At 42.6% G+C, this 24,517-nt stretch overlaps 1 protein-coding gene across 3 annotated transcripts in view; it reads right to left on the bottom strand.

Annotated features, from left to right (window-relative positions):
- Nucleotides 1-24,517, bottom strand: part of LOC310848844 (protein diaphanous homolog 1-like) — an 83,085-nt gene that overhangs the window by 34,428 nt on the left and 24,140 nt on the right. For 2 of the 3 annotated variants that reach the window (XM_083748379.1, XM_083748377.1), the window contains exons 2-17: nucleotides 23,632-23,658; nucleotides 21,085-21,243; nucleotides 20,513-20,614; nucleotides 19,250-19,380; nucleotides 18,659-18,745; nucleotides 17,730-17,793; nucleotides 16,050-16,189; nucleotides 15,449-15,557; nucleotides 15,006-15,116; nucleotides 14,409-14,527; nucleotides 13,202-13,318; nucleotides 12,259-12,374; nucleotides 11,563-11,627; nucleotides 9,476-9,655; nucleotides 8,156-8,794; nucleotides 5,170-5,287 (exon numbers count right to left, since the gene is read on the bottom strand). In XM_083748379.1, the coding sequence (XP_083604505.1) occupies nucleotides 5,170-5,287; nucleotides 8,156-8,794; nucleotides 9,476-9,655; nucleotides 11,563-11,627; nucleotides 12,259-12,374; nucleotides 13,202-13,318; nucleotides 14,409-14,527; nucleotides 15,006-15,116; nucleotides 15,449-15,557; nucleotides 16,050-16,189; nucleotides 17,730-17,793; nucleotides 18,659-18,745; nucleotides 19,250-19,380; nucleotides 20,513-20,614; nucleotides 21,085-21,243; nucleotides 23,632-23,658 (2,284 nt within the window). The remainder of the gene's footprint in view (nucleotides 1-5,169; nucleotides 5,288-8,155; nucleotides 8,795-9,475; nucleotides 9,656-11,562; nucleotides 11,628-12,258; nucleotides 12,375-13,201; nucleotides 13,319-14,408; nucleotides 14,528-15,005; nucleotides 15,117-15,448; nucleotides 15,558-16,049; nucleotides 16,190-17,729; nucleotides 17,794-18,658; nucleotides 18,746-19,249; nucleotides 19,381-20,512; nucleotides 20,615-21,084; nucleotides 21,244-23,631; nucleotides 23,659-24,517) is intronic. The other variant, XM_083748378.1, reaches the window with a different exon arrangement.

The raw sequence follows: 24,517 nt of genomic DNA, 5'->3' as shown, positions 1-24,517 counted from the left end.
TGAAGAAGCTATGAAAGAGCAAGGAATGGAGCTTCGGGTGTAGCACCATGAAAGATAGGAGAGATCCAGAAAAACAGGTAGAACGGGGAGAAGCAGATTTGCGCCTGCAACATCTGAATTCAGGTTTTGCCTTGGGCTAATTACTGAATCACAGGTGCTCTTTGTAAAATAAGACTAGAGACTCTATCTCACAAACATGGTGAGAATCATAACAAACTTTGCAGTGTATCTGAAGAAGTGTGCATGCACACGAAAGCTCATACCAAGAACTGACTTAGTTGGTCTTTAAGGTGCTACTGGAAGGAATTTTTTTGTTTTGACTATGGCAGACCAACACGGCTACCTATCTGTAACTGTTTGCAGATTATATTAAGGATCCAAAAACCAGATTCCTGGCTTCTATAGTTTAGTCTCACATTACTTCCAGTGTAATGTTTCATCTTGTCCACTAGAGGGCACATGTACTCTTCTGTTATAATAATTCTTCCCAGATAAACTATCACTTTTGGGAAAGAAAGTGGTACACCTGGGGACAACCTCCTGCCTCAAGAACCTGCCTCGGGTGTCAGTTTTACATCAAGGTGTGAAAGGGATGGTCAATATGTCTGTACACCCCTTGGAGACAAAATACAATTGAAAAAAACTCCACAATGAGACTGTTAAAGAACCACAAGTGAAACCCTTCTGATCAATTCATTGCCTCTATAACAGAGCAATGCTAACAGAGCTGCACTAGCATTCACAAATATTTTCTATCCAGAAAGGATTTCATTTCCTGAACATGGGGGACATTCACTGAAGACCCAGAGGGCTGAAACACAGAGCAAGAGTTCTCTCACAGCTTGAAGGAATGGACCTTACCAGGCAGGCAATACTTCAAGCGAGACTCTTTCAGAGATAAACAGTGAAACACACAATCTTTAGAAGGACAGTGAAAATCTGGCAAGCTAAGCTGAACAGGTGTAGCTTCATATATTGTACCTCGTGTTTTGTGCTTCTTTATAAACCAAGAAACATCTTGGTTCCTATGACTATTCCATACCTAGACACACAGGAAGAGATTGAGGCGATCGTTCTTAGAGGACTACTCACATGTGTGTGTGTCAGGTGGTTGCATGAATCTTCTATACCAAAGAATTACATCTCGAACCAAAATGTTTGCTCAACATGCTTTTCCGGCTTCCAGCATGACTAGCTGACCTACAGAAGGTAATGCCATCATGGGAAAAGGAGCCAAACATGGATCCTAATAGGAGTGGCTAGGAATTTTCTGCCAAAGAAACCAGGAAGAAACCAGTAGGAGTGCACCTGTTTGCTTTTTCCTCCTCAAACACTGAAGCAATCATCCCAAGGGCATCCGACACAGAGTCCTTGGACAGCTACACAGATTGCCCAAGACTTACTTCCTTTGACAGAACCCATAAATGGAGAAAAGCAGAGCTGAAAAAAGAAGAGATAGGCAGCAACTGGCCTTGCTTTGGAAGCATGCTTTGCTCAGGGACAATTAATCAGGGCTTGAAGAAAACAAGCCTGTTAACATACACTTGCTTACAGGATCTGTGAAGCGAAAATGATGATCAAAAGGAATTGGCAAAGATGGCAGTCCAGATATTGTTCGAAAGCAGTGTCAAGGCTTAAAAAGGTAAAGGTACCCCTGCCCGTACGGGCCAGTCTTGACAGACTCTGGGGTTGTGCGCCCTTCTCACTTAAGAGGCCAGGGGCCAGCGCTGTCCGGAGACACTTCCGGGTCACGTGGCCAGCGTGACATCGCTGCTCTGGCGAGCCAGAGCCGCACACGGAAACGCCGTTTACCTTCCCGCTGGTAAGCGGTCCCTATTTATCTACTTGCACCCGGGGGTGCTTTCGAACTGCTAGGTTGGCAGGCGCTGGGACCGAGCAGCGGGAGCGCACCCCGCCGCGGGGATTCGAACCGCCGACCTTTCGATCGGCAAGTCCTAGGCGCTGAGGCTTTAACCCACAGCGCCAATCTGCCAAAATGAGGGTCTGCACACATCCTGCCGTCTCCTTGGTTACAAATCACGTTGATGATTTGGAAAAAACAGCACAAGTCTCACTAGGCACAAGTCAGCTGTTAGCACTCTCTGAAAATCCTGGAAGGATTCCTTTAAAGTATGACTCCAATGCACTCAGTTGTCATAAGACATCAGACTGACCTAATGCATGACAAAGGCCAAGTTACAAAAAAAAAGTGAGAGAAAAGAAAAGTGTAGAAGAGTCACTTGCCTAACTCTAAAACCACAGCCCCAGGGCCCTCCCTAAAATGTTGAAATGAACTTATTGCTCCTGGAGAATGCATGACTTATGCATGGGCTAGTCTGGGGCCCAAGTACAGTCCGTGCCTTTCAGACACCAGTACTCTGCTTGCAGACAACCAACTCCCCTAAAGAGGACTAAGTGCAGATGCAATCTCAATGAAAAATCGAAGGCTCAGGGGGAAAATGGAGCTCTCATGAGGACAAGATCCCACAAGACATCTGTGTCAATAGCTTTAGTGCCCTTTTATATTCATTCTCATAAATAAAAAATTACCTTTTAAAAAAAATGCAGAGGTGCTATTTGTGGCTTCAACAACATTCATCTACCACAACTTTGATCAAGGGTGAAATATTAATCCTTCAAGTGAAGCTAACCAGTGGCCACTGTCTCCTTTGTCAGACAGAAGCCAACTCAGTTATCTTTTCCACTCCCAGTTTCATTTCCACATGTGATCCAGGTAAGATCAGGTATCTCACCAGACAAAAAAGATATTTGGTCAATTGACCGCTCAGATATGGTTATGTATTTTGAAGCTTTAATGTTATTAGAGCAACAAAGAAGATTTGAACAACTAGTTGGATATCTATGTCAATTACACACACACACCCCAAAAAAGAAAAAAATGGGGGAAGAGAGCTATTATTCCCACAGGAAGGTACAGCAAATCAAAGACAGCACATCCCACATCATTTTATCAACAAGATATTCTGTCCTGACTACAGCAACTGAGAATTGTGTGCACTCAGCACAAACTGCTTGCCGTGGGCTGTGGAGAGAAGTCACAGGAAGGGGGAGAAAAGGGCTCTCCGCTCTGCAAGTGACATTTCCTTCATGCAAGCCTGGGAGCTGCCTTCTGACAATTACCACAGGAGCCCCAGAGTTGATAAAATTAGAACCTAACTAACGTGCAGGCTAGCACCATCAGGTTAACTGTAAGGGTGTGTATGGAATAGCTTACTTATAACTAGGCTAATTCTGCTGAGAAAGGACAACAGTTCTGATGGTGTGCTTATTAGCTTTGGTCATCAGGACTTGAGAGGAACATTCAAATAAAAGAGAGAAACCCCTATCCAACCAGAGAGACAGCAAAAAACCAAACTGGTCAACAAGAGAATAGCTTCAGTCTGTCAAGCGACAAGTTCTTCAAACTGCCTCCTCATATATAGGCATTCTTGCATTCTTGGTTCCCTCAACAGAAAGGAAGCTGACTTAACAAAAAGCTTTAAAACTTAGAATTGGTGCTAAAAGAGGATAGAACTTTCTTTATGTATGCCACAACAGTAACAAGAATACTTATCGCAAAGTACTGGAAGACACAAGATCTACCCACCCAGGAAGAATGGCAGATGAAGGTGATGGTCTACATGGAACTGGCTGAGATGACTGGCAGAATCCGAGACCAAGGAGAAGAGTCGGTGGAAGAAGAGTGGAAGAAATTTAAAGTTTATTTACAGAAATATTCTAAAATTAAGGAATGTTAGAAAGATGTTGGAATAAAACTGTGGATTTAGCAGAAAAGATATAAAGGATTAAGTAAAAATGAATTGATGAAAGAAGAGAAATTAAATTACAGTGTATTAAGATTATGATTAATATAAAAATAAAGCTGGAAAGGATTTGCTGAAATATCTAACTGAACTAGAATACAAAAATGGGAGGTTTGAGGAGGTCAAGGAAGTAAGCGAATGAATGCAAGTAAAGGGTTTTTATGTACTTTTTTTAATGTATTGTTTTTGTATTGTTTTTTATTGTATTGTCTGTTTTCTACTTATATTTTTCTTTACCTGTTTTTTTCTTTTTTTCTGTAACTTTTTAAAAAAAATCTTAACAAAATTTTATATATATATATATATATATATATATATATATATATATATATATATGCATGCTTTAAAACTTAGAAAATCACCCTTCACACTGGGCAATAGCATGTCAGGGAGATGCTTAGGTCAGACCTCTTCTCCCTGTACTGCTAGCGGAATAACGAAGAATGAACTAATTAACCACCTCCGTAGAATGAAAGCACTGAATACCATGGGACCAGGCAGCAGGTCAATGACTCCCAGAGCCTATAAGGTTTCATATTCAGCAACTAAAGTTCTTGTCCGAAGCAATGCATGGTTGGGCATGGTCAGAACTACCAGGCAACTGCTACAGGGTCTTCTCTGGTCTGCACTGTTTTCCACCCCATGTTTCGAATCCTCTGCATCCCTCCATTAAATGGCACTTGGCACTCTAACTGTCTGATTCCTATTCCACAACTGAGAATTCTGGAATCAGTCTGGAATAATAAAAAACGAGAGACATAAAGGTGACAACTAATAACAGGGGTATTAATTAATATGATGAATTATATTTTTGGTTTCCTATTCTTCATGTATGATGATGATTTAAAGATGTTTTATGGGTTTCCCAACCTGCCAATATTATAAATAGGAATAAAATCCAAGTTGCAGATGTTTAAGGTACTCACCCTTGGCTGTAGCCAGCATGACAAAAGGAATCCAATTCAAGAATCGCCAGTGAAGAGAGAAAAGTACTATCAATATGTGTTAACACCACATGAGACAAAACGCAAACCAGCTCCACCCCACATCCTGCCTCAAATTCCACTGATCGCTAAAGGTCCACAGAAAATTATTTCCCCAAAGCAAAACTGGAGTTGTTGGGACAAACCTCATCTTCCAGTTCCCAAACCTTGCTTAGCTGCCATGCCTTTCTAACCTTGAAATGCCCAGGGAGAAGCAAAGTGGCTGAGATCTGCTCCTCAGGCAGCGAGTGCTTCTGGCTTCTGATGTGGCCATTGTGGCCATCTGCTTCCCATGGAGAATTCCTGAAGGCATCTCCCCACCTTCCACTGCAGCTAATGCTGCTCCCAAATACACCACTCACATTTGGCCTGTGCAGTCGCGAAGGAAAGAGTCAGTTTGGCAAAGAGTTCATCATCCTCAAAACGATCCTCCTTAGCTTTGACCCAGAAACAGCCTTCAGAGAGCTGGTAAGCTGAAATCTATAGGGGAAGTAAGACAGGCAGAAATTATGGCACAAACGAACTCTACTTAATGTTTCTACAGGAGATTAGCAAACTCGGACATTTTTTTTTTTTTTAAGTATTAATAATGTTGAAACACCATAAAGCTAGTAAGATGCATGTAGATATTTACTGCTGAAGTAGAATTTAGCAGCGAATACTATTCTATTCTGCTTCTTTCACAGGCTAACTGTCGAATTATCACCACCAATAACTGCAATAACAATTAAAGGTAAAGGTAAAGGTACCCCTGCCCATATAGGCCAGTCTTGACAGACTCTAGGATTGTGCGCCCATCTCACTTAAAAGGCTGGGGGCCAGTGCTGTCCGGAGACATTTCTGGGTCACGTGGCCAGCGTGACAAAGCTGCATCTGGCGAGCCAGCGCAGCACACGGAAACGCCGTTTACCTTCCCACTGGTAAGCGGTCCCTATTTATCTACTTGCACCCGAGGGTGCTTTCGAACTGCTAGGTTGGCAGGCGCTGGGACCAAGCAATGGGAGCTCACCCCGCCGTGGGGATTCGAACCGCCAACCTTTCGATCGGCAAGCCCTAGGCGCTGAGGCTCAGCAATAACAATTACATTGTTGTAAATGGGCAACAATGTGTTCTTAACCCATATCAGAATTATACATTACACAAACTAACTTTGAGTAAAACAAACAAACAATACAAAAGAAAAGAAAAGAAAATGCAAAAACAAAATTACAAGGATGTAAACATAACATAATCTGCAAGCAAAAATACAAAACAATGAAAAACAACACCCGAAAAAGAAGAAAAAAAGGGGGGGGGGAGAAAAAAAGTAATTGACTTCCAACTAACTCCACGTGGATCTTTATTCCTCATATCACCGGTTGTCTATAATGATTAAATTTTTGGAGAATTATTCTAATTACCTGTGAGATTTTTATTCTAAACTAAACCAAGTATGAATCTGGGAATCGGTTCTCTTCACATAAATTATAAAGACTTCCCACTCTCTCCTTATTTTCTCATTAGAATAATTTCTTATTAAACCTGTAAGTTTGGCCAATACAAGATATTCTGACAGTTTAAAAACCCATTCTTCTTTTGTTGGTGTTATGTTACTTTTCCAATGTTTAGCAATTACTATCCTGGCCGCCGTTACTGCATACAAAAATATTCCTCTGGTTTCTTTTGGGATGTCTGTTGTTAATAGGTCGAATAAAAACATTTCTGGGTGTGTGTTTTTTTGGGGGGGAGTATATTTTAACATTTTCTTTAATTCTTCATAAATGGTATCCCATTTTTTTTATTTTATTTTAGGGCACATCCACCACATATGGAAGAAATTCCCTTCTTTAAGTTTGCACCTCCAGCACTTTCCACTGGTGTTTTGGTAGATTTTAGTCAATTTCGAGGGTGTAAGATACCATCTGTACATCATTTAAAAAAAAATCTTCTATTGTATGTTTTAAATCTTTTGTCTCTTTTCCATAAGTTTCCCCATTTTTCTAAAACAACTGTATGACCGAAATCTTGTGCCCATTTGACCATGACATCTTTAACCTCTTCGCCTCTTAAGTGTCCATTTAATAATAATTTATACATTTTGGATTTTTTTATCATCATTTATAATCAATTCCTTGTCTAATTCAGATAATTTCTTATCAAATCCATTTACTTTCTTATCTTCCTCAAAAACTGCATTTAATTGATGGTATTGTAACCAGCCTATTCCTGTATGTCTTATTGTTTCATATGTTTTCATTTGTAATCTATTATTTACTTCCTCTAAAAGATCTTTATATGTCAACCAATTTGAATCCATTTTTTTTCTTTTTACCGCCTTCGTAACCACCATGGGGTTTTTGCTTCTAATAATTTTTTGTTCCTTTCCCAAACTTCATATAAGGCTTTCCTAATATTGTGATTTAGGAATCTCTTGTGAATTTTTACCCAGGTAGCCATGCCACCCCCCTATATTCTGGCCTGCTTCCATGTTTCGTCAGAACAGCTAATCAATATGGCATTATGTCCACAACCTGCATCCACTCTCTGTTCAGGTTAAGATGAAGCCTTTGATAGCTGGGGGTAAACTTAGGAAGGAAGGGAGACTGTTTCTCTTATGCATGAATACATTAAAACCAACAGCAACCGTAGGCTTCCCTTACGCATAGGCATTGGCACTGAGGGGCTTGTTTATGGTTACCAGATTGTTTCCCATGAATCCGGGGACGCTTTTCTTTTCTTTTTGAATTTCATGCTTTACTATCCATAATTACATCTATACACCAAAGACTTATCTTCCTTATTTTACATAAATCCGGCAAACTAAGGCCCAGGGGCCAGATCCAGCCCAATCGCCTTCTAAATCCGGCTCGCAGACGGTCCAGGAATCAGCATGTTTTTACATGAGTAAAATGTGTCCTTTTATTTAAACTGCATCTCTGGGTTATTTGTGGGGCATAGGAATTCGTTCATTTTTTTTTTTCCAAAATATAGTCCGGCCCCCCCACAAGGTCTGAGGGACAGTGTACCGGCCCCCTTCCTAAAAAAGTTTGCTGACCCCTGTCAAGACAATCCCTTCCGCAACCAATGCTGTGAAAACGATGGATTCCGTAACAAACTTTTTTGCTGCTATTCCACGCATAAACGGCTATGGCCACTGGTGATAGGAGGAGAGAGAAACTCCTCCAACCTTTAGTTCATGAAATCACAAGAAGCAGCAACTAGCTACTCTCCCTCTTTACTCAGTGCCAAAAGGCTAATCTTTCTCTTTATTAAAATTTCAGTTGTTACCGGCAGACTAAGGCGCTAAGAGGGCTGGTGGACAAGGAAGATGGGGCAAGCATATTTATAAATCCACTAGCCAAACATCACCTTGGACCAGTTCGTTCTTCGCATCTTAACCTCCGGCTTGTATTGCTTCTTTGGAGGCAATCCAAATGGGAGAACTGGAGCTGCATAGGACCCAAACCCAGGTGGCATGGGAGGAGGTGGCGCCCCAAGAGGTGGTGGTGGCGGTGGCACCCCTGGCATCCCAGGAAGAGCTGGCGGTGGCGGTGGCATCCCTGGCAGAGGCGGTGGTGGCGGTGGCATCCCTGGCATCCCTGGCAGAGGTGGTGGTGGCGGTGGCATCCCTGGCATCCCGGGAAGAGGTGGCGGTGGCGGTGGCATTCCTGGCAGCGGTGGTGGTGGCGGCGGCATCCCTGGCATTCCTGGCAGCGGTGGTGGCGGCGGTGGCATCCCTGGCATCCCAGGAAGTGGTGGTGGTGGCGGTGGCATCCCTGGCATCCCTGGCAGAGGTGGCGGAGGTGGGGGTGGAGCCGCGCCAGGAAGTGGCGGAGGTGGTGGAGGCGGCGGAGGCACTGCAGTCATGCCAGGAAGGGGTGGTGGAGGTGGCGGCGTTCCTGCCTCACCAGGTAAAGCAGCTGGCTGTTGTGGGAGTTCTGCAGATAAAGAGGAGACCTGCTCCATCTTCTTCTTAGTCTCTTCAAGTTCGTTTGCAAGCTCAGCCATCTACATTTAAAAAAATGAAATGGAACAAGTAAGCTTAGCAGAGCACCATATTTCCATGCCAGCAAAACAAACTGCAGTTTATTTGATCCTGCACTTTGATCTCTGCGCTGGCGCTGCTTCCTTGGTTCTTCACATCACAGCTGAGATCTGGCAAATTGGTATCAAAAATGTAAAAGGGTGCAAAATGATGCAAACCTCTTTCTACTTCTAGTTGGGAATTGGCTCTAAAAGTAATCCAAACATGGCAACACATACCCCTCCAACCAGCTCATGTTTCCTCAGCTAGCTAGCTAGCTCCTCACTATGCTGGAGGGGAGGGGAGGTAAAATGTTTATTTCAATGTTTATGACGGTTTTGTGAGAGAGACCCAATTTTGGTCTAATGTCTTCTCAGAGGTTGCTAATGCAACAGGACAATGTATAATCAAATCTCTGGATTTAGCTTTATTAGATATATTTCAGGGGAGAAATGCAGGTGTTCATTCGAAGCCCTTGATTGGTCATTTATTGGTATCAACAAGGCTGGTGATTGTCTGATTCAGGGGTGGGGGGGATAGCTGGAGCTTCCTTATCAACGTGGTACAAGAAGGTCTGGCCCCTTAGGATCTGAACACACAGAATACACCACACTGATCCCCTATGGCCAATATAAATTCAGGCAATATTCCATCCTATACATTACCTTGTCATTTAGCAAGGACTTATCCTTTTCCAGGCTCTGCTTCTCTGAAAGGACTTGCTCTTTCTCAGCTATTAGTTTTTCTTTCTCTTGAAGAAAATCTTGTATTTTTTGCTCAAAATCACTTTCTTTCTTCTTGATTTCAACTTGTAGTTCATGGCGTGCAGTCAACTCAGAATCCAGCTGAGGGGAAAAATATTAAATGCAAAAATCATTCCAATGTACTCCATGTTGGTTGGATCTCAAGCTGAAATCCTGTGTCTCTTTTTGGGGGACTGCATAATTACAAGATAATGAAGATTAAAAGGACAGGGAGACAAGGCTAATACCGTTGAAAATGGCTTCTATAAGCAGAACTGCTTTACAATTTACAGTCATCAGGGACAAATAGGTAACAGACAAAAGGAGATGGAGATAAAGTTAGGTGCAACAAAACACGGAACTATGCAACTAGTCAAAAATGAAGGGATTAACATATTGACAATGGAATAAAAGGGCGTTTCAAGTTTCAATCTAGTATTGATTCATAATACATCCATATATAAAGTTTCATGATATATACAAATAAACAGCCATGCAAAATATATAATGATGAGGATTTTCATTGGAATTCCTTCCCGCTAAATAGGGCCATTCACCACTCTAAGAGATGCTGTTGACAAAACCTCAGCCACCCTTGTGGTTACTTGTGGGCTAATGTCAGACAGATAGAATCTGATATTTTCCTTGTGCTGTGATGTTAGACAACCCAGAAAAGGGGATAACATGTGTTTGTGTAGCTGGGTGTACAATGGACAGTAGAAAAGGATATGTTCCACTGTGTCTGGCACATTCAAAGGACATCCACAATATCTATCATTTCTGGGGATGTTTGCCTTTGACAAAAGCTGAGGGGAAAACGTTCAGTCGGGTTAACATAAAGGCTGGACTGGAATTATTAATTTTGAAATATAAGTGACCTTGTTATCTGTTGTATTTAAACCATAGAACTTGGGGGAGGTATGGCAAAAGCCTCCTCTCTTTGCTACACTGGAAGACAACTCTCTATTCAGAAGGGAAGGAAATGGCTCCAAGCCAGCCACCTCAGTTTAGTTGTAGATGTTTTCAGGTATTGCATTTCACAACTGGGAGAGTTTTAAAGGTGTCGGGAATCTCCTTTAAATTTATATTGTAAAGAAAAATGAGACAGTAGATTTTAAAATTACACAAACAAATGAAACTTGCTGGGTAGCATCAGTTTGACTCACTGAGCAAGGGAAAGGTGAGGAAAGGCTGGAGGGCACTGAAAAATGTTTAAATCAAATTAATGACTACCAGTGGCTACTAGCCATGAAGGCTGAGTACTGCCTCCAGTACAGGAAAGTGGCTGAATATTAGCTGCAAGTCAGTCCAAGTGGGAAGAACATTGTTGCACTGAGTTATTATGAATCCCTTCATCAGTGACCATGGTCACAATAATTGATCCGTGAGCAATTCCCCATTTTCTCCAAATCCTTTGCCCTGTGCCCCATCTCTGCTAAACTGCTAGCACACAGAAGCAACAGGAACACTGCTCAGTGGCCTTATAGTCTGAACTATGGTCCCAGGGTTGGTATGAAGGCACACGAGGCAACCACCTCAGGCCTATGACTGGCTTCAGAGGCCTTGGGCAGCTAGAGTGGCAGGCATTAGAGACAGAGAGTTTTCAGTGGCCCCAGCTTATGCAACACCCTCCCAAGAGATGGGCAATTGGCCTTGCTGGGGCCAGCTTTGAAAAAGGCTTTGGAAACCCTTCCGTTTCTACCCGCTTTAAATTAAGAGGCGTTTATTAAGGTTGCTGCTGATATCTGATTATCTGACTTAGACTGCTGGTTATTGGATTTTGTGGCTATTTTTTATGCTAAACTGTATTCCATTTTAAAGGGTTAATTAATCTGTATTTACTGCTCACTGACTGTTTGACATTTTGTTGGTTGCAATTTGGTCTTTATGTTTTTTGCATTACTGGAACTCTGCTTTTATTTGTTATATATTTGTAAACTGCTTTAGAAGTTCAGTCCTGTAAGGCAGTCCAAATACACTTTACGTAAATAAGTAAGCAGAATATTAACCTTCTTCTCCAGTTCAATGGCTTTGGCTTGACTTTTTGCCACCTTGTTTTGATCAATCAAGTTATCTGCAGAGAGAGAAAAGAACAATCCAGTTAAGATCAGCATAAGGGGGTGGAGGAGAGAGAAACATTCCATTTTATATCACAATCGCATCTGCAGTGCATTAGAGTTTATCTTCTGGGAAAAGCCCTGCCTTGTCTCCTTGAACCTCTTCACTTTTAAAAGCAAGCTGGGTCAATTCAGTGTGTGTGGCACAACCTAGCACAGCTGCTGGAGACACCTATTTGCTCCTGCCTCAGCAGGCTTCATTGAGGAACAAGGTTCATAGCCCTTGTGGGAGAGTCCTTCCTCATAACATAGAAACAAACTGCCCCTAACATGGCTACTGTATTGCACTAGTATGGGAATCCTTCGGACTAGGATATTTGGGCACTTGGTACTGAATATTTTTGTTCTGTAAGTAAGAATTCTACACTAAAGTCGCCTAAAATCTACACTAAGCAAAGCTAAAATATTCAACACCTCCCTGTTGAAAATTACGTACCTTTACATTTACTCATTCTCCACAATTTTTTTACTCGCGATGGGAAAGGGCTAAAAACTATACTGCTGCATTAGTATCTCCTATCATGGAATCTTGAGGACAAAGACATTTTTGTGTGTGCAGTTTTCAAAGCATAATGTGTCTGGACCCACCTATCAGACCTTCAATATTAAGGTCAAGGTGCTTGCACTTGAAATCTGGATCAGCACCATTCTTGTGCAGGACTATCTGGGAAATACATTCATCAATCAGCTTAAAATACTGAGGCCTAGCGCAGGAGAAAGGACAAGGAAAAGAGTGTTAGTGCCAGTGTGCAAGAGTGCAGGCTTGCTTAAGACTTCCCAAGACCAGGCCAAGGCAATAATACCTTTATGTCTCAACTACACAAAATGGCCTATCTACATGAGAAACGCTCCCCTGTCCTCTTCATAGTAACACATTGCTGAAGACACGCCTGCTCATTTACCTCCCAACTCCTACCTCTTCCTTTTCCTTCCTTCTAATTCCATATTTACTGTCCAATCACCCTTTCTCATGCTGTGGGGGTAAAATGTTCTAATTTGTGGGAAATGTCATTTACTGAGCAGAGGCATTTGATGACCAACTTCTTCCATGAATTTTGTAGTAGTCTGAATTCCCCCCCCCCCCCAACAAAGAAGCCCTGATGAGCATCCCTGTCAAAGGCACACCTAAGCTCCCTTGTGCCCTTGGCAAGGAGCTGTATCAGTGCCTCCAAAGCCAGGGAAACCATGGAGAAGAAACTCAAAAAGTTTGCTTTTCAAAACCTTTGGTACTCTGCAAGTGACTTCTTCTGCAGCCATCGGGGTCAGGTCTGTTCTGCTCTGCTCTGCTGCTGCTCCTTCTCCACTGGTTGGTTGGTCTGTCTGTCTGCCACCCACCGTCCCTCTCTCTGTATGCTCATTGCTTTACCTCCAGGCCACTCTGGAGTCTGAGCGGAGAGGCACAGTTTTTGTGCCCACCTGGGTCTGCTCCCTTGGCAGAGGCCAATCAAACCCTAGGTACATCCCTGATCACTGTCACCCACATACTGCCAGCACCACCTTTTGTGAATCAAGCGCCGTTTCCCCTCTTTACCTGGCCTCATAGTCATTGCGGACTAGCAGGAGATGCTGCAGAATAGAAAGGAGATACTGCTCTGCCTTAGAGTCCTTTACTGTATTGTGCAGAATCTGGAAAACTTCATTGAAATCAGTGGAAATCTATGGTTAAGGATGCAAAAGCTACTTTGAAGACGCACAAATGAACTCACCTGGGAGAGCTAGTCTATCCCCTTAGACTTATCCACCACCCTCTCAACTTACACACCAGCCATAAATGACTTATACCAGGCATAGGCAAACTTGGCCCTCTAAATGTTTTTGAGACTACAATTCCCATCATCCCTGACCACTGGTCCTGTTAGCTAGGGATGATGGGAGTTGTAGTACCAAAACATCTGGAGGGCCGAGTTTGCCTATGCCTGACTTATACAGAACTGTATGCAATACACTTTCACCAGCGGTAAAACCTTGTTTTTACCACCATAGTCTGGCTACAAGCCTTTTGTACAACCCTTAAATAGACAGATGATGGGAGGTACCACAACTTTGGGTCCCAGGAACTAACTGTTTAGGATTCAACACATTTCCAGTCATTCTTCCTCAAGGTGGATTACCTGCTGAACACAATCTAAGAGAGATTCCCATTGTGGGTTTGGCTACAAGCGGGTATTTAAAACAGAGATTCCTTTTGGGGTGTTCTTGTTTTTGTGAATATATTTGCATATTTCAGGTCTGGTGGGCCAAGCACACAAATAATCACTCTTAAAAGTTTGTTTCTCGTGATGCAGTTCTTCAAATCCAGGCACCAAACCTTCCTCACTGGTCCTTTGTTCTTTTCCCCTACCCTTCCACCAGCTTCGCATCTCTCTCTCCTTCCCCAGAGGCAACAAGCTCCTTAGTGCCAATGCCTATGCGTAAGCGTAAGGGAAGCCTGCGGTTGCTGTTGGTTTTAATGTATTCATGCATAAGAGAAACAGCCTCCCTTCCAACCTATGTTTACCCCCAGCTATCAAAGGCTTCATCTTAACCTGAACAGAGAGTGGATGCAGATTTGGGGCACAATGCCATATTGATTAGCTGTTCTGACAAAACATGGAAGCAGGCCAGAACAAAATGTTAAAAGTTAAATGCTTGTAATATGTATCACACTTCACAAAGTATAAGTGGATAGATCCCTGCCCCAAGAAGCTTATAATCTAAAATTAGCACATCTCTCTTCTAGCTACTCAGAAGAAGGATATTCCATTTCAATGCGAATTTCCTCAAAGCGGTTTTTGAGTTCTGCAGAATCTTCTTCAGCATATTCTTCAAATAGCAACAGGTGAACCAGCAGTTCCTCATTGTCTTGAGTATGCAGCTCCTAGAGAGGATACAACATTGAAGTCATCACCATCCTCATTTCTGGAGTTCCAGTTCTGTACTCTATGAGGATATCCTATTGCTGGCCAACTACTGGTTCTTTCTCTTTTTCAAAAACATGGTCAGTGATTAACTGGAACCATCCAAGAAAAATGAATTAATACAGTACCATGCTCCACAATGGTCCTCTTCACATCTGCTTCCACGCATACAATGAACGTGTAAAGGCAAGACCACATCTCACTGAGCCCTGCAACTGCTGAAGCAAACTCAGTTGGGGGACTGTAAACAAGGTAGTGTTAAAAATTCGTGCAAATCCTGGCCATTTGGGGAAACTGCTGGTCCAGTTCAGATCTTCAGCATATTCAAGACAACCCACAGCTACTCTCACTTCTTTCATACTTCAAACAAAGCACTTAGAGATCAGATGTCCCTAAAAACAGCAACACCTGGCAGTAGAAAAGAAAGATGCGCCTCACCTTGAGGATCTGCTGGAGTCCAGAACGCATGAGCTCACTGCGGATGTGAACTCTGAAGTCAAGTTCATCTCCTGGAATGATTAGGGCATTGATCAACTGTAGGCAGGCAACCTAAGAAAATAATGAAGAGAGGTTCCATGTCAGATCTAGCCAAGCATTCCCAGAAATAGCAGGCTAAGACCTTGAAGCAAATGTGACAAAGAAGGTTTAAGAAGTTTGTCAGTTAAGACTGTCTGCAAACACACTCACTCACTCTTAACTCATACAAAAGCAGCAAAAAAAATGTCCAAGATGCTAGTATAATAAGCAGCTAATGCAAGACATAAGTACCAGTGGCTATATGGACAAAATGAGGACTGAGCAATAATAAAAATTTATCAGCAGAAGCTTGAGGTCTGCAGAAGTACAGAAAAATCTTTTTTGCTGCAGGCCCTACTTGTTACCTTTAATGCCACTGAGGTGTCACTCTTCAGCCCATCCAAGATGGGTTTGAATCGTTCCACTTCATCCATTTCTGCTCGTTGTGTCAGTGCCACCAGAACGTGCTCATGCCTATGTAAGAGTAAAGAAAACAAATCAGTAACAGATTATATGACAGTGCAATGCGAGCCATGTCTACTTGCTAGTCCCAATGAGTTCAATGAGATGCACTCCCAGGTGATTTAAAGACGGCAGTCTGACTTTCATATGCTCACAACAGGAAACTATGTAAGAGTTTGATAAATTGTGCATCTACTGTATTAAAATTTCTAAAAACTGTTAAGAACCAATGTTGCCTTGGATCCAGGGGACCAAAAACCCTCCTAAGCAATATGGAGTAAGATGGTGGGTTTCAAAGTGGGGATGACCCCAAACCTTACACAAGCTTTGTTCAGCTTCTGCTTTTAGGCTTCAGGCCGTTGTGCAGATTACATGCACATTAAAACTTGCCATTTAGATGTAGCCTTCCAGTTTTTAATGTATTCTGAAAAGGGTCCCAAGTGCTAGACTGCCCACCTATGAAATACAACTAAACCAAAAGATAAATCGCCTATAGTCACTTACATATCCACAGGCTGAGGCAGAATGCAGAGGGCAGACAGTAGCGTGATAGCATCAATCATCATGGCTGGGACTTTGGGGTCAACGGCTCTTGCCAAAAGCAGGATCCCCTCCTCCGTTTCAAGCATCGTCTTAATTCCAAACTAAAAAAAAAGGGGGGGACACACCCATTGAGTGCATGCACATACAGAAAGGTTGCCAATGCCACAGGAGGAGAGTAAGGCAACTGTCTAACCTGGGAAATAGGTGTAAGGGGGGGGAGGGCCAAGACCCCCCCCCCAGCTGACATGTGCAAAAGTGATGTGGGGAAGATCCCATGAGTGTGCAAATTTAAGAAGGGGAGCATCTCAACTGAGAGTAATCACACCAGAGGTTTCTCCCTCTTAATCTAGAAGTTCATTTACACTTCATCTCTTCTCTCCTCCAAGTATACATTTTAGATTAGATTCCTCACACTATTTCCCTCTTTATCTTCAATTCTGTTGCTCAATTTACACTGCCTCTTCATTCTGATCAAGTTTCTCCTTTTTTCTTCGCCCCTTTGCTTCGTCTTACTACCTTCCTTCCAATACAATACAGTTCCTATTTTCAAACAGCTCTACTCCCTTGCTTCTCTTACTTTCTTACTGCTTTCTTCTCCCCTTTTAACCTCCATGCTGCTGCTGTGTGTTGCCTGGAAGGAAGGCGTGGCTGCGCTCTGCTCCAGGTGGCTGCCATCAGCCTGAGACCCTGCAATATCATCTGCCTTTCCATCAGGTATATAGAAGGGGGAGGCTTCCTGAGGCAAAGCACCATGTGCTACACTACTTGGCATGGCACTTGGTGTCTCCATGGAGCCCCTCTGTTTCTCTGCCCAGCACCAGATTTCTCGGTGGTGACCCAGGACTTGGAGCCTGAGCTTCCACAGCAGTATCTGCCTGCCATGAACCAGCTTGAGCAGCAACAGCAGCAGCAGCAGATGTGTTTAATGTTTATGATATTTTATTTCTTTGACAATGATGCAGTTTCAAATGTGTCTTTTATATTTGATCTCCTTTAGTAGTGTTTTATTTTGAAATGTTTAAGTTTTTTGTTTGTGTGTTTGTTAACTTTGTTGTGTTAATCGTGCAGTCTATATTTGAAATCTTTATGATAATATTTTAGTTTCCTGCTAGTATTGTTGCTTTGAAAGTATACTTTATATTTGATTTTCTTCTGCAAATGTTCTATTTTGGATCGTTTTATTTGATTTTTTTTTTAAAAAAGGCATAAAGTGGTATAGTAAAAAAATATTATTATTAATAGTAATAATACCAACTTGTTTCTAATCTTGAAGAGCTCTCTCTCTCTTTTCCATCTCCCTTCCCCTATTTTTCCTCCATCTCCCTTCCCCATATTTTTTCCCTGGAAAATTCTTGCACCATATATTTGTTGGGCTTCCACAAGTATCAATTAAAACATTTATCCCATGACTTCCCATAGCCACCTCCATTCCTATTCCATTTTCTTCCCTTTTGTGTCTGTTCTCAACTGCAAACTGAAGAATGGTCTGGCTTCTTGAGCAATTGTTATACAGAGCTGAGTTACACTGTGTTCTTAACCACCATCCTCATTTTTCACTGACTTTCTGAAGTTTCCCTACTGATTCTAAAAAAGTAAGAAATGGCAGTTCACAAATATTTATGTTGAAAACAAAGGACATACCTTATTGTTCATGAAAGCTTTTAAGCATCTAATGATCTCATGTTTGATCCGGATGTCATACGGCCTAGCGGGGGATAGAGAAAGGAATCTGATTATTTATGGGCAGCAGTTCCTATACAATTATGTATAATTTTACCACTCTACTCAAAGAAGCTCCTGGTCCTTCTAATAATCCAGATATCAGGCAGCATTCAGAGTTGAAGAAGAAGAAGAGTTTGGATTTGATATCCTGCCTTTCACTCCCTTTAAGGAGTCTCAAAGCGGCTAACATTCTCCTTTCCCTTCCTCCCCCACAACAAACACTCTGTGAGGTGAGTGGGGCTGAGAGACTTCAGAGAAGTGTGACTGGCCCAAGGTCACCCAGCAGCTGCATGTGGAGGAGCGGGGACGCGAACCCGGTTCATCAGATTACGAGACTACCGCTCTTAACCACTACACCACACTGGCAAGATGCCCCAACCTTCAATAGAACTTTGGGGAGAGGAGAGGGAGAAGGATGTTTGGAAAAGACTGTTTCCCTCAATCTGAGTTCCACTTTTCCCCATCCGCATATTTGCATCCTTGGCCTAACTCAGCTCCTATATTCTCTTCTCTCAACCATGTATGAAAGCAAAGCAAAACATATCATGAAAGCCTGTTAGCAGGCATATATAGAGCTATCCTTGCCCCATTTATCTTAAAATGCCACCCCAAAGCAAAATAATCTCATTTATTTCTTTATTTTATTTCTAGCATTTGTAGTCTGCTTTTCAACCATTTAGGCTCCCCAGTGTGGCTGACACGCAAACATTGTAGGCTGACTCAGCAATGAAGTACATTCTTGAAGTACAAAGCAAAACACATTTTTAATCTACTCCTATATTTAGAAAAATGGCTGTGAAATATTATATACATGAATTTAAGCAGGTTTGATTTAAACGTTCTCTTACCCAGAAGCTTCATCCTTCTCATCGTGAAGTCCTTTCAATATGTTCAGCAGACAATTGAGGCCCTCAGCTCCAAAATTTTGCACCCAGCTGGAAAGATTGCACCATGAAAGCGTATTAGCAGAGTTCAAAAGAATCTGAACACTGAATAAGACTCATTGACCACCCTCTGTCTTCTCACTGCACCACTCAACTCCCTAAACAGAAGCAGCATGCGTACACCTCAGAGCAGCTGTGGTTTCTGAGCAGCCAACAGAGCTGGTCCCACCATTCGGCAATGCAAGAAAACCACCTCAGGCAGCAGATACGGGGGGGGGGGGGAGGCATTGGTGGTAGCCCCCTGCCTATTCCTCCTAAGCCCCTGAGCTATTTCCCTTAGCTGGAAGACATGTTGCCTGGCCTGGCCTCCTAAACTAGCCTGCTGTCTCAGGGGCAGTGGAGAACATTTCCCTGTAACCAATATTGAAACAATATTCATCAGGCAGTCCAGTTGGCTTCTGTAGATAGAATGGTACTACCCTGTCCTGTGCTTCAGGTTGCAAAATTTCTTGGGTCAGCCACTGCAGTCAAGCTGGGTCCAACCAAGACTTTTACCTGACAGGATTATTGTTGAGTGACACACGCAGAGACTCCAAACAATTAAGCAGCTGTGCATCTCTGAGACCAGATTTCAGTTCCTGGATGTACATCATAGGAGACTTGGAACTCTCCTTTTGACTCATGCCCTGCAAGAGAGAGAATGACAGTGGTCAAGCCAACTGGCTATACTATCAGGATACAGAAGGTGGTGGTCAGAGCAAATGTAGAACTTCAATATCTACTGGTTTTCTCAGCTGAACAGAAATTGGTCATTCAGAGCAACATTTCAAAGAATTAATGGTTTGGGATTCGCCTAACCAGCCCCATCAGCGGAACTCCTGAGCAAGCAATTCCACTTACACAAAATGGCTCCCCCCCCACCCCCTGAAATTGGCTCAGGGCAGCGGGGAGAACCCCCAGAGCAGTATTGGTGGGGGGTAGGAGGATTTTGCATTTCTAAATTTCCAGGAAGATTCCCTAATTGGAACTTGGAAAGGTGGGCTCTGTTTTGTGGTCAGATTCCAAAGGAGCATTTTTTTAGTATTTCTCGGGGGGGGGGGGTTTGAATAGCTACGTTTTTTGAACCAATTGTTAATTTGCACACTGGTAAAGTGATAAAGTAGTGCAGTAGCACAACTGAAGTCAACAGGGAGACTGAAAGAAGCTGCAGCATAAGAATGTCTGGTTATAATAATTATCTATGTATTTCTAATAGTATAACCAAATCAGTAATTTTTGGTATAACTGTAAAAACTACTCTGAAAATGTATTATTCCAAAAATGAACCTTCGTCTGGTTGTAAATATTAAGATTATACCAGCAAGAATGAGTCTTTCGGTAAAAAAATGATTTAAATCAAGTCTTGCTGACTAGTGATGTAAACCGTGATTTAAATCAAATCCACCCTGCAATCTTATTTTCTAAATCAATGCTAAATATGAAGTAAAACGGCTTTTTTCCCCACTAAAATTTTATGATATATCATTGCTGAAAAATGCAATAAGATCTGCTTGGCTTAACCCGCAGTCCTGATTTCCCATTTCCTTATACAAATATGCCTGATTTAGCTGCAGCTGCATAATGAAATATAAACTCGTGCCTAGTCCGTTGTGCACTACTTCTTAAAGTCATTTGCACAGCAGCATAGAGGACTGCTCTTACGGGCAAAAAGGGCTTACGCCCTCATAGACTCATAGATCTGTGGAGTTGGAAGTGACCCCTCAAAGTGTTCCCTTATTTTGACCACTCCGTCTCAGCTTTCCCAAGACAAGAACTCACAGCTTTGGAAGTATGCAGGTACTGGGAGACCATCTCTCTCTTGATGCCAATGTCCTTCTCCCGTAGAGGTTGCTGCTTTTCCGCATTTAGATTCATATCCACCTATTGAAGAAAGCAAGAGGAAAGTGTCCTTTCATTCGCAGAAGGCTCTCTTCTCATGTCAAAATTTTAAGAGGGAATGATCCTTGACCTTCCTCCCCAGGTGACACAGTTTCTCTTCTCCCAAATGAATTTTGGCTTCAGGGGGTATGGGAGGGGTAGGGTGGGGATCCCAGAGATCATGCAAACTTCACATAGCGCAGGTGGGGGAGGAAGTTAAGGGACCACCAAGAAGCTCTCAGTCTATCATCTACTGTATGAGCAAAGTAGCCTTTTTGCCTTGCCGTTGTCATTAGTACAGCCTGGAAGTTCTGTTCTAGTCCGTTTGGCTTCCCCTGTTTCATAGCTCAGCTTCCCATAGGTCCTGAACCCCTGCTTCCCTTTTGTGAATGCATGACGGTGTGTCTTTGGGCCTTGGAAAGATGAGGACTGACCCCGAACCACCACCCAATACTTAACCTTTAAGAACTTACCAGCATCTGCTCAAAGAGGGCCAGCACATCCTTGTCTGAAATGTCCTGCAGCAACTGACTTGAGCCAGAAGTATCCGGATAGGAAGCAGCAGAATTCCTATGAGCCGCGCTGGGCTTTTCCTTCTCCTTCTTTATCCTCATGCTGGTAAATCTTTCAAGCTGATTAAGAAAATTGGAAATTAGCATAACTGTCTTTCTGTCTTATTTGTAATACATTTTACATCTTGTATTATTTCCTTGAAGTTAATTATGGATGAGACTTCTTGTACATTTCTGATTTTTTAAAATAAAAATGGTCTTCAGTTATCATACACCATAGGGGTCAAACCAGATTCCTCAGTGGATTTGAAAGCTAAGCTTGTGACCCTCATGTAGTAAACATTTGCAAAATAGCTCTCAAAGTAGCAAAAGATGAATATTCCAATTAGGAATGAATTTGTCAGTTTCTCTCTGTTTCTTCCTCTTCTAGTATTAAATTCAGTTCACCCCCTAGCCCCATCACTTTGCTTTAAAAGAGAAAAAAAACTCACTTGAGAATTCATATACATTTTCATTCATAATTCTATTATGCACATTTTATACAAATTTGCCGAATGTAACGTTTCTGCAAGCAATTTCCCCTAAAATAGCTCTGTACATTTTTTCACTACTTTAACGCATTTTTGTATGCAATTCTCCCCATTGGAAAACTGCATCACAAGCTTTGAAAAATGTTAATTTTAAAGGATAGCTGTTTCAGTTTGCATATTAGTTTAGGATGGGCAAATTCAGACAGGTTCCTTCACTCTTCTACCTTATTTATTATTTTAAATTATATCCTGCCACCTATTTACAAGAAAAATCAAAGCAGCAAACATTGCAAAAATCAAAACAACCCAAAAACCATGATGGCAACACAAGGCATGCTGGGTATCATCAGTGTACTAATAACACTTCAGACCAGATCTCTGGATGGTCTCATCCAGCAGTTTCACATCGATATGAAGATATGTGGACCTCCCAATACTGCAAAAACCAGGAGGCAGCAGTGGCGTAGCGTGGGGGGTGCAGGGGGGGCCGCCCGCACCGGGCGCAACATCTGGGGGTTAGGGAGCGCAAATCCACGGGTTAGAGGGCGCAAATCCATGGGTTAGGGGGTGCAAATTACTTGCCTTGCCCCGGGTGCTGACAACCCACGCTACGCCACTGGGAGGCAGAGCTATCTGTGGAGGTGAACTCCAGAAATGAACTGAGGCATCGAAATACAACACCCCCACGAAGCCCATATCATTCTAGCAAGCTGAAAAGGGAACCAGATAATTCATTCTTCCCAGGAAAAACTTGAGCTGGGCCACCATGGCAGATGCCTTGCCTGAGAATGGAAAAGTGGAGACATGGTGATAGTCTATTACCACCACGCACCATTTTAGCCTGCATTCTGTCAAATTTGTTGTGAGGCTTCTTCAAATGCTGCTCTAGCCGCCATCCCACCAATTTCATTGCTCTCAGTTCTGTATGGGCTCTACTGAGCAGGAGAGGGTGCCACGGAGCAATCATGTGAACTGCTTGGGTCATCTCACCATTCCAGAGATCAACCAGAGTTTGAAATGTATGCCAGTCCTGTCAGCAGGAAAACCTCCCAGAGCTACCAGGAAACTATCTGAATCCATCAACCGGATTTAGATGTAACTTTCGTATACCATATATACTTGAGTATAAGCCGACTTTTTCAGCACATTTTTTATGCTGAAAAAGCCCTCCTCGGCTTATAATTGAGTGAGGCGGGCGGCGGCGGAGGAGGAACGAGTGGCCCGAAAGGAGCCCTTTCTTGCCACTGGTCCTGCTGCCACCACCCGCCTCTCGCAAGGGCAGGCACAGGAGCCACGATAGGTGCTGTGCTGTGCTGTGCCTCTCCCAACTGCGACTCCTATGTCCGCTCTTGCAAGCGGCAGAGGGACAAGCGGCCCGAAAGGAACCATTTCGGGCTGCTCCTTCCTCCTCCACCTTTTCCGCTACCAGGGCGGAGGAGGAGGAACGAGCAGCCCGAAAGCAGCCATTTGGGCTGCTTGATCTTCCTCCACCACTGCCGCCACCACCAGGTTTGTGGTGTGGTGAACTGGCTTATACTCGAGTCAATAAGTTTTCCCAGTTTTTTGTGCTGAAATCAGATGCTTCGGCTTATATTCGGGTTGGCTTATACTCAAGTATATACGTTATGTGCCCTCTCTACCTTTCCCAAATTACTTGAAATGCAACAAGGAGAAGACAAGACAATGTGATGAAGAGAAGATAAATGCAGCAGCAAACAATGATCTGCAGACAAGCACCAGCCTTTGCAAACAGGCCATAGCCACACACACACATTCCTTGTGAAAAGGCCAGCAAAAGAGAAACATAAGCATGGAAGTGGGCTAGTTAAAGAAGGCACTTCATGCAAGGCAGCATATAGATGGCATTCCAGCAGGCACAGAACAATCAGGAAAGTGGCAACAAAAATGCACAGAAAATGGCACACGGAACCCATTTTAGCAGCAAACATAATACAAAAGGGGGGGAAATCATCCTTACCTCATCTGCCATCACCCGCTTCAAATTCTGTGATTCAAGAAAAGAAGGAAAATGGAGATATCCAAATCACTGACACAAGAAATATCCAAGAGTAGAAACAAAAGGAACTGTCTAGAGATTTTTTAAATATTAAGGGATATATAAATACCTTTCAATAAAAATAAATAAACAGACATAAAGTAAATTGTACAAATTTGCATATCATCTTCCTAACCAACCAGAACACAGTTCAGCATTTACAAATGCTACATCCACATATCAAGACATCTTTTTCAGTCAAGGCCCAAGCAATCACTTGCACTCAATTCTAAAAGCACTTTAGACCAGCATACAATCTAAAGGGAAGACTGCAACGGGTTTGGAATTTTATGGCAAGTTCATGAGGAAGTATACTACCAAAAAGTGTCAATGGTCTCCTATACTGCCTTATTTATTTATTTATAGTACGTCTTAACCGCCATTCATCAAAAGGTACCAGGGGAGTATACAAAAGTGTGAATAAAATTAAATTCACACAACGTATAAACACAAAAAGCATACCAAAAGACCACGAAACAAAGTCAAAGAGTAATAAAAAAAAACCCCACCCAGAACAGAACATGATTCCAAAAATCATACACAATCCACCAATGCCTGGGCAAATAGGCAAGCCTTCTTAGGGAGGGCTTTCCAAAGTCAGGATACCTCCCAAGAAAAGGCCCCCTTCCTAGAATCACGGCACATATAGACGCTTCAAGGCTAGAATTCTGTTTTTATAGGAATGGGACTAACTTGGCTGCAGATACAGGTATCAAAGTGTCCTGAACCACACACAGCTTTTTAAATATGAGAACAATCAGTTTTCTGTAGAAAGCGTAGAAGAAATCATTTGGAAAGAATTTGCTCT

The sequence above is a fragment of the Podarcis gaigeae genome (genome assembly GCF_964106915.1).
Source record: "Podarcis gaigeae genome assembly, chromosome: 7".
NCBI classification, from domain to species: Eukaryota; Metazoa; Chordata; class Lepidosauria; order Squamata; family Lacertidae; genus Podarcis; species Podarcis gaigeae.
Note: the sequence above shows the minus strand (reverse complement) of the source record. Positions and strands in the feature narration are given on the sequence as shown.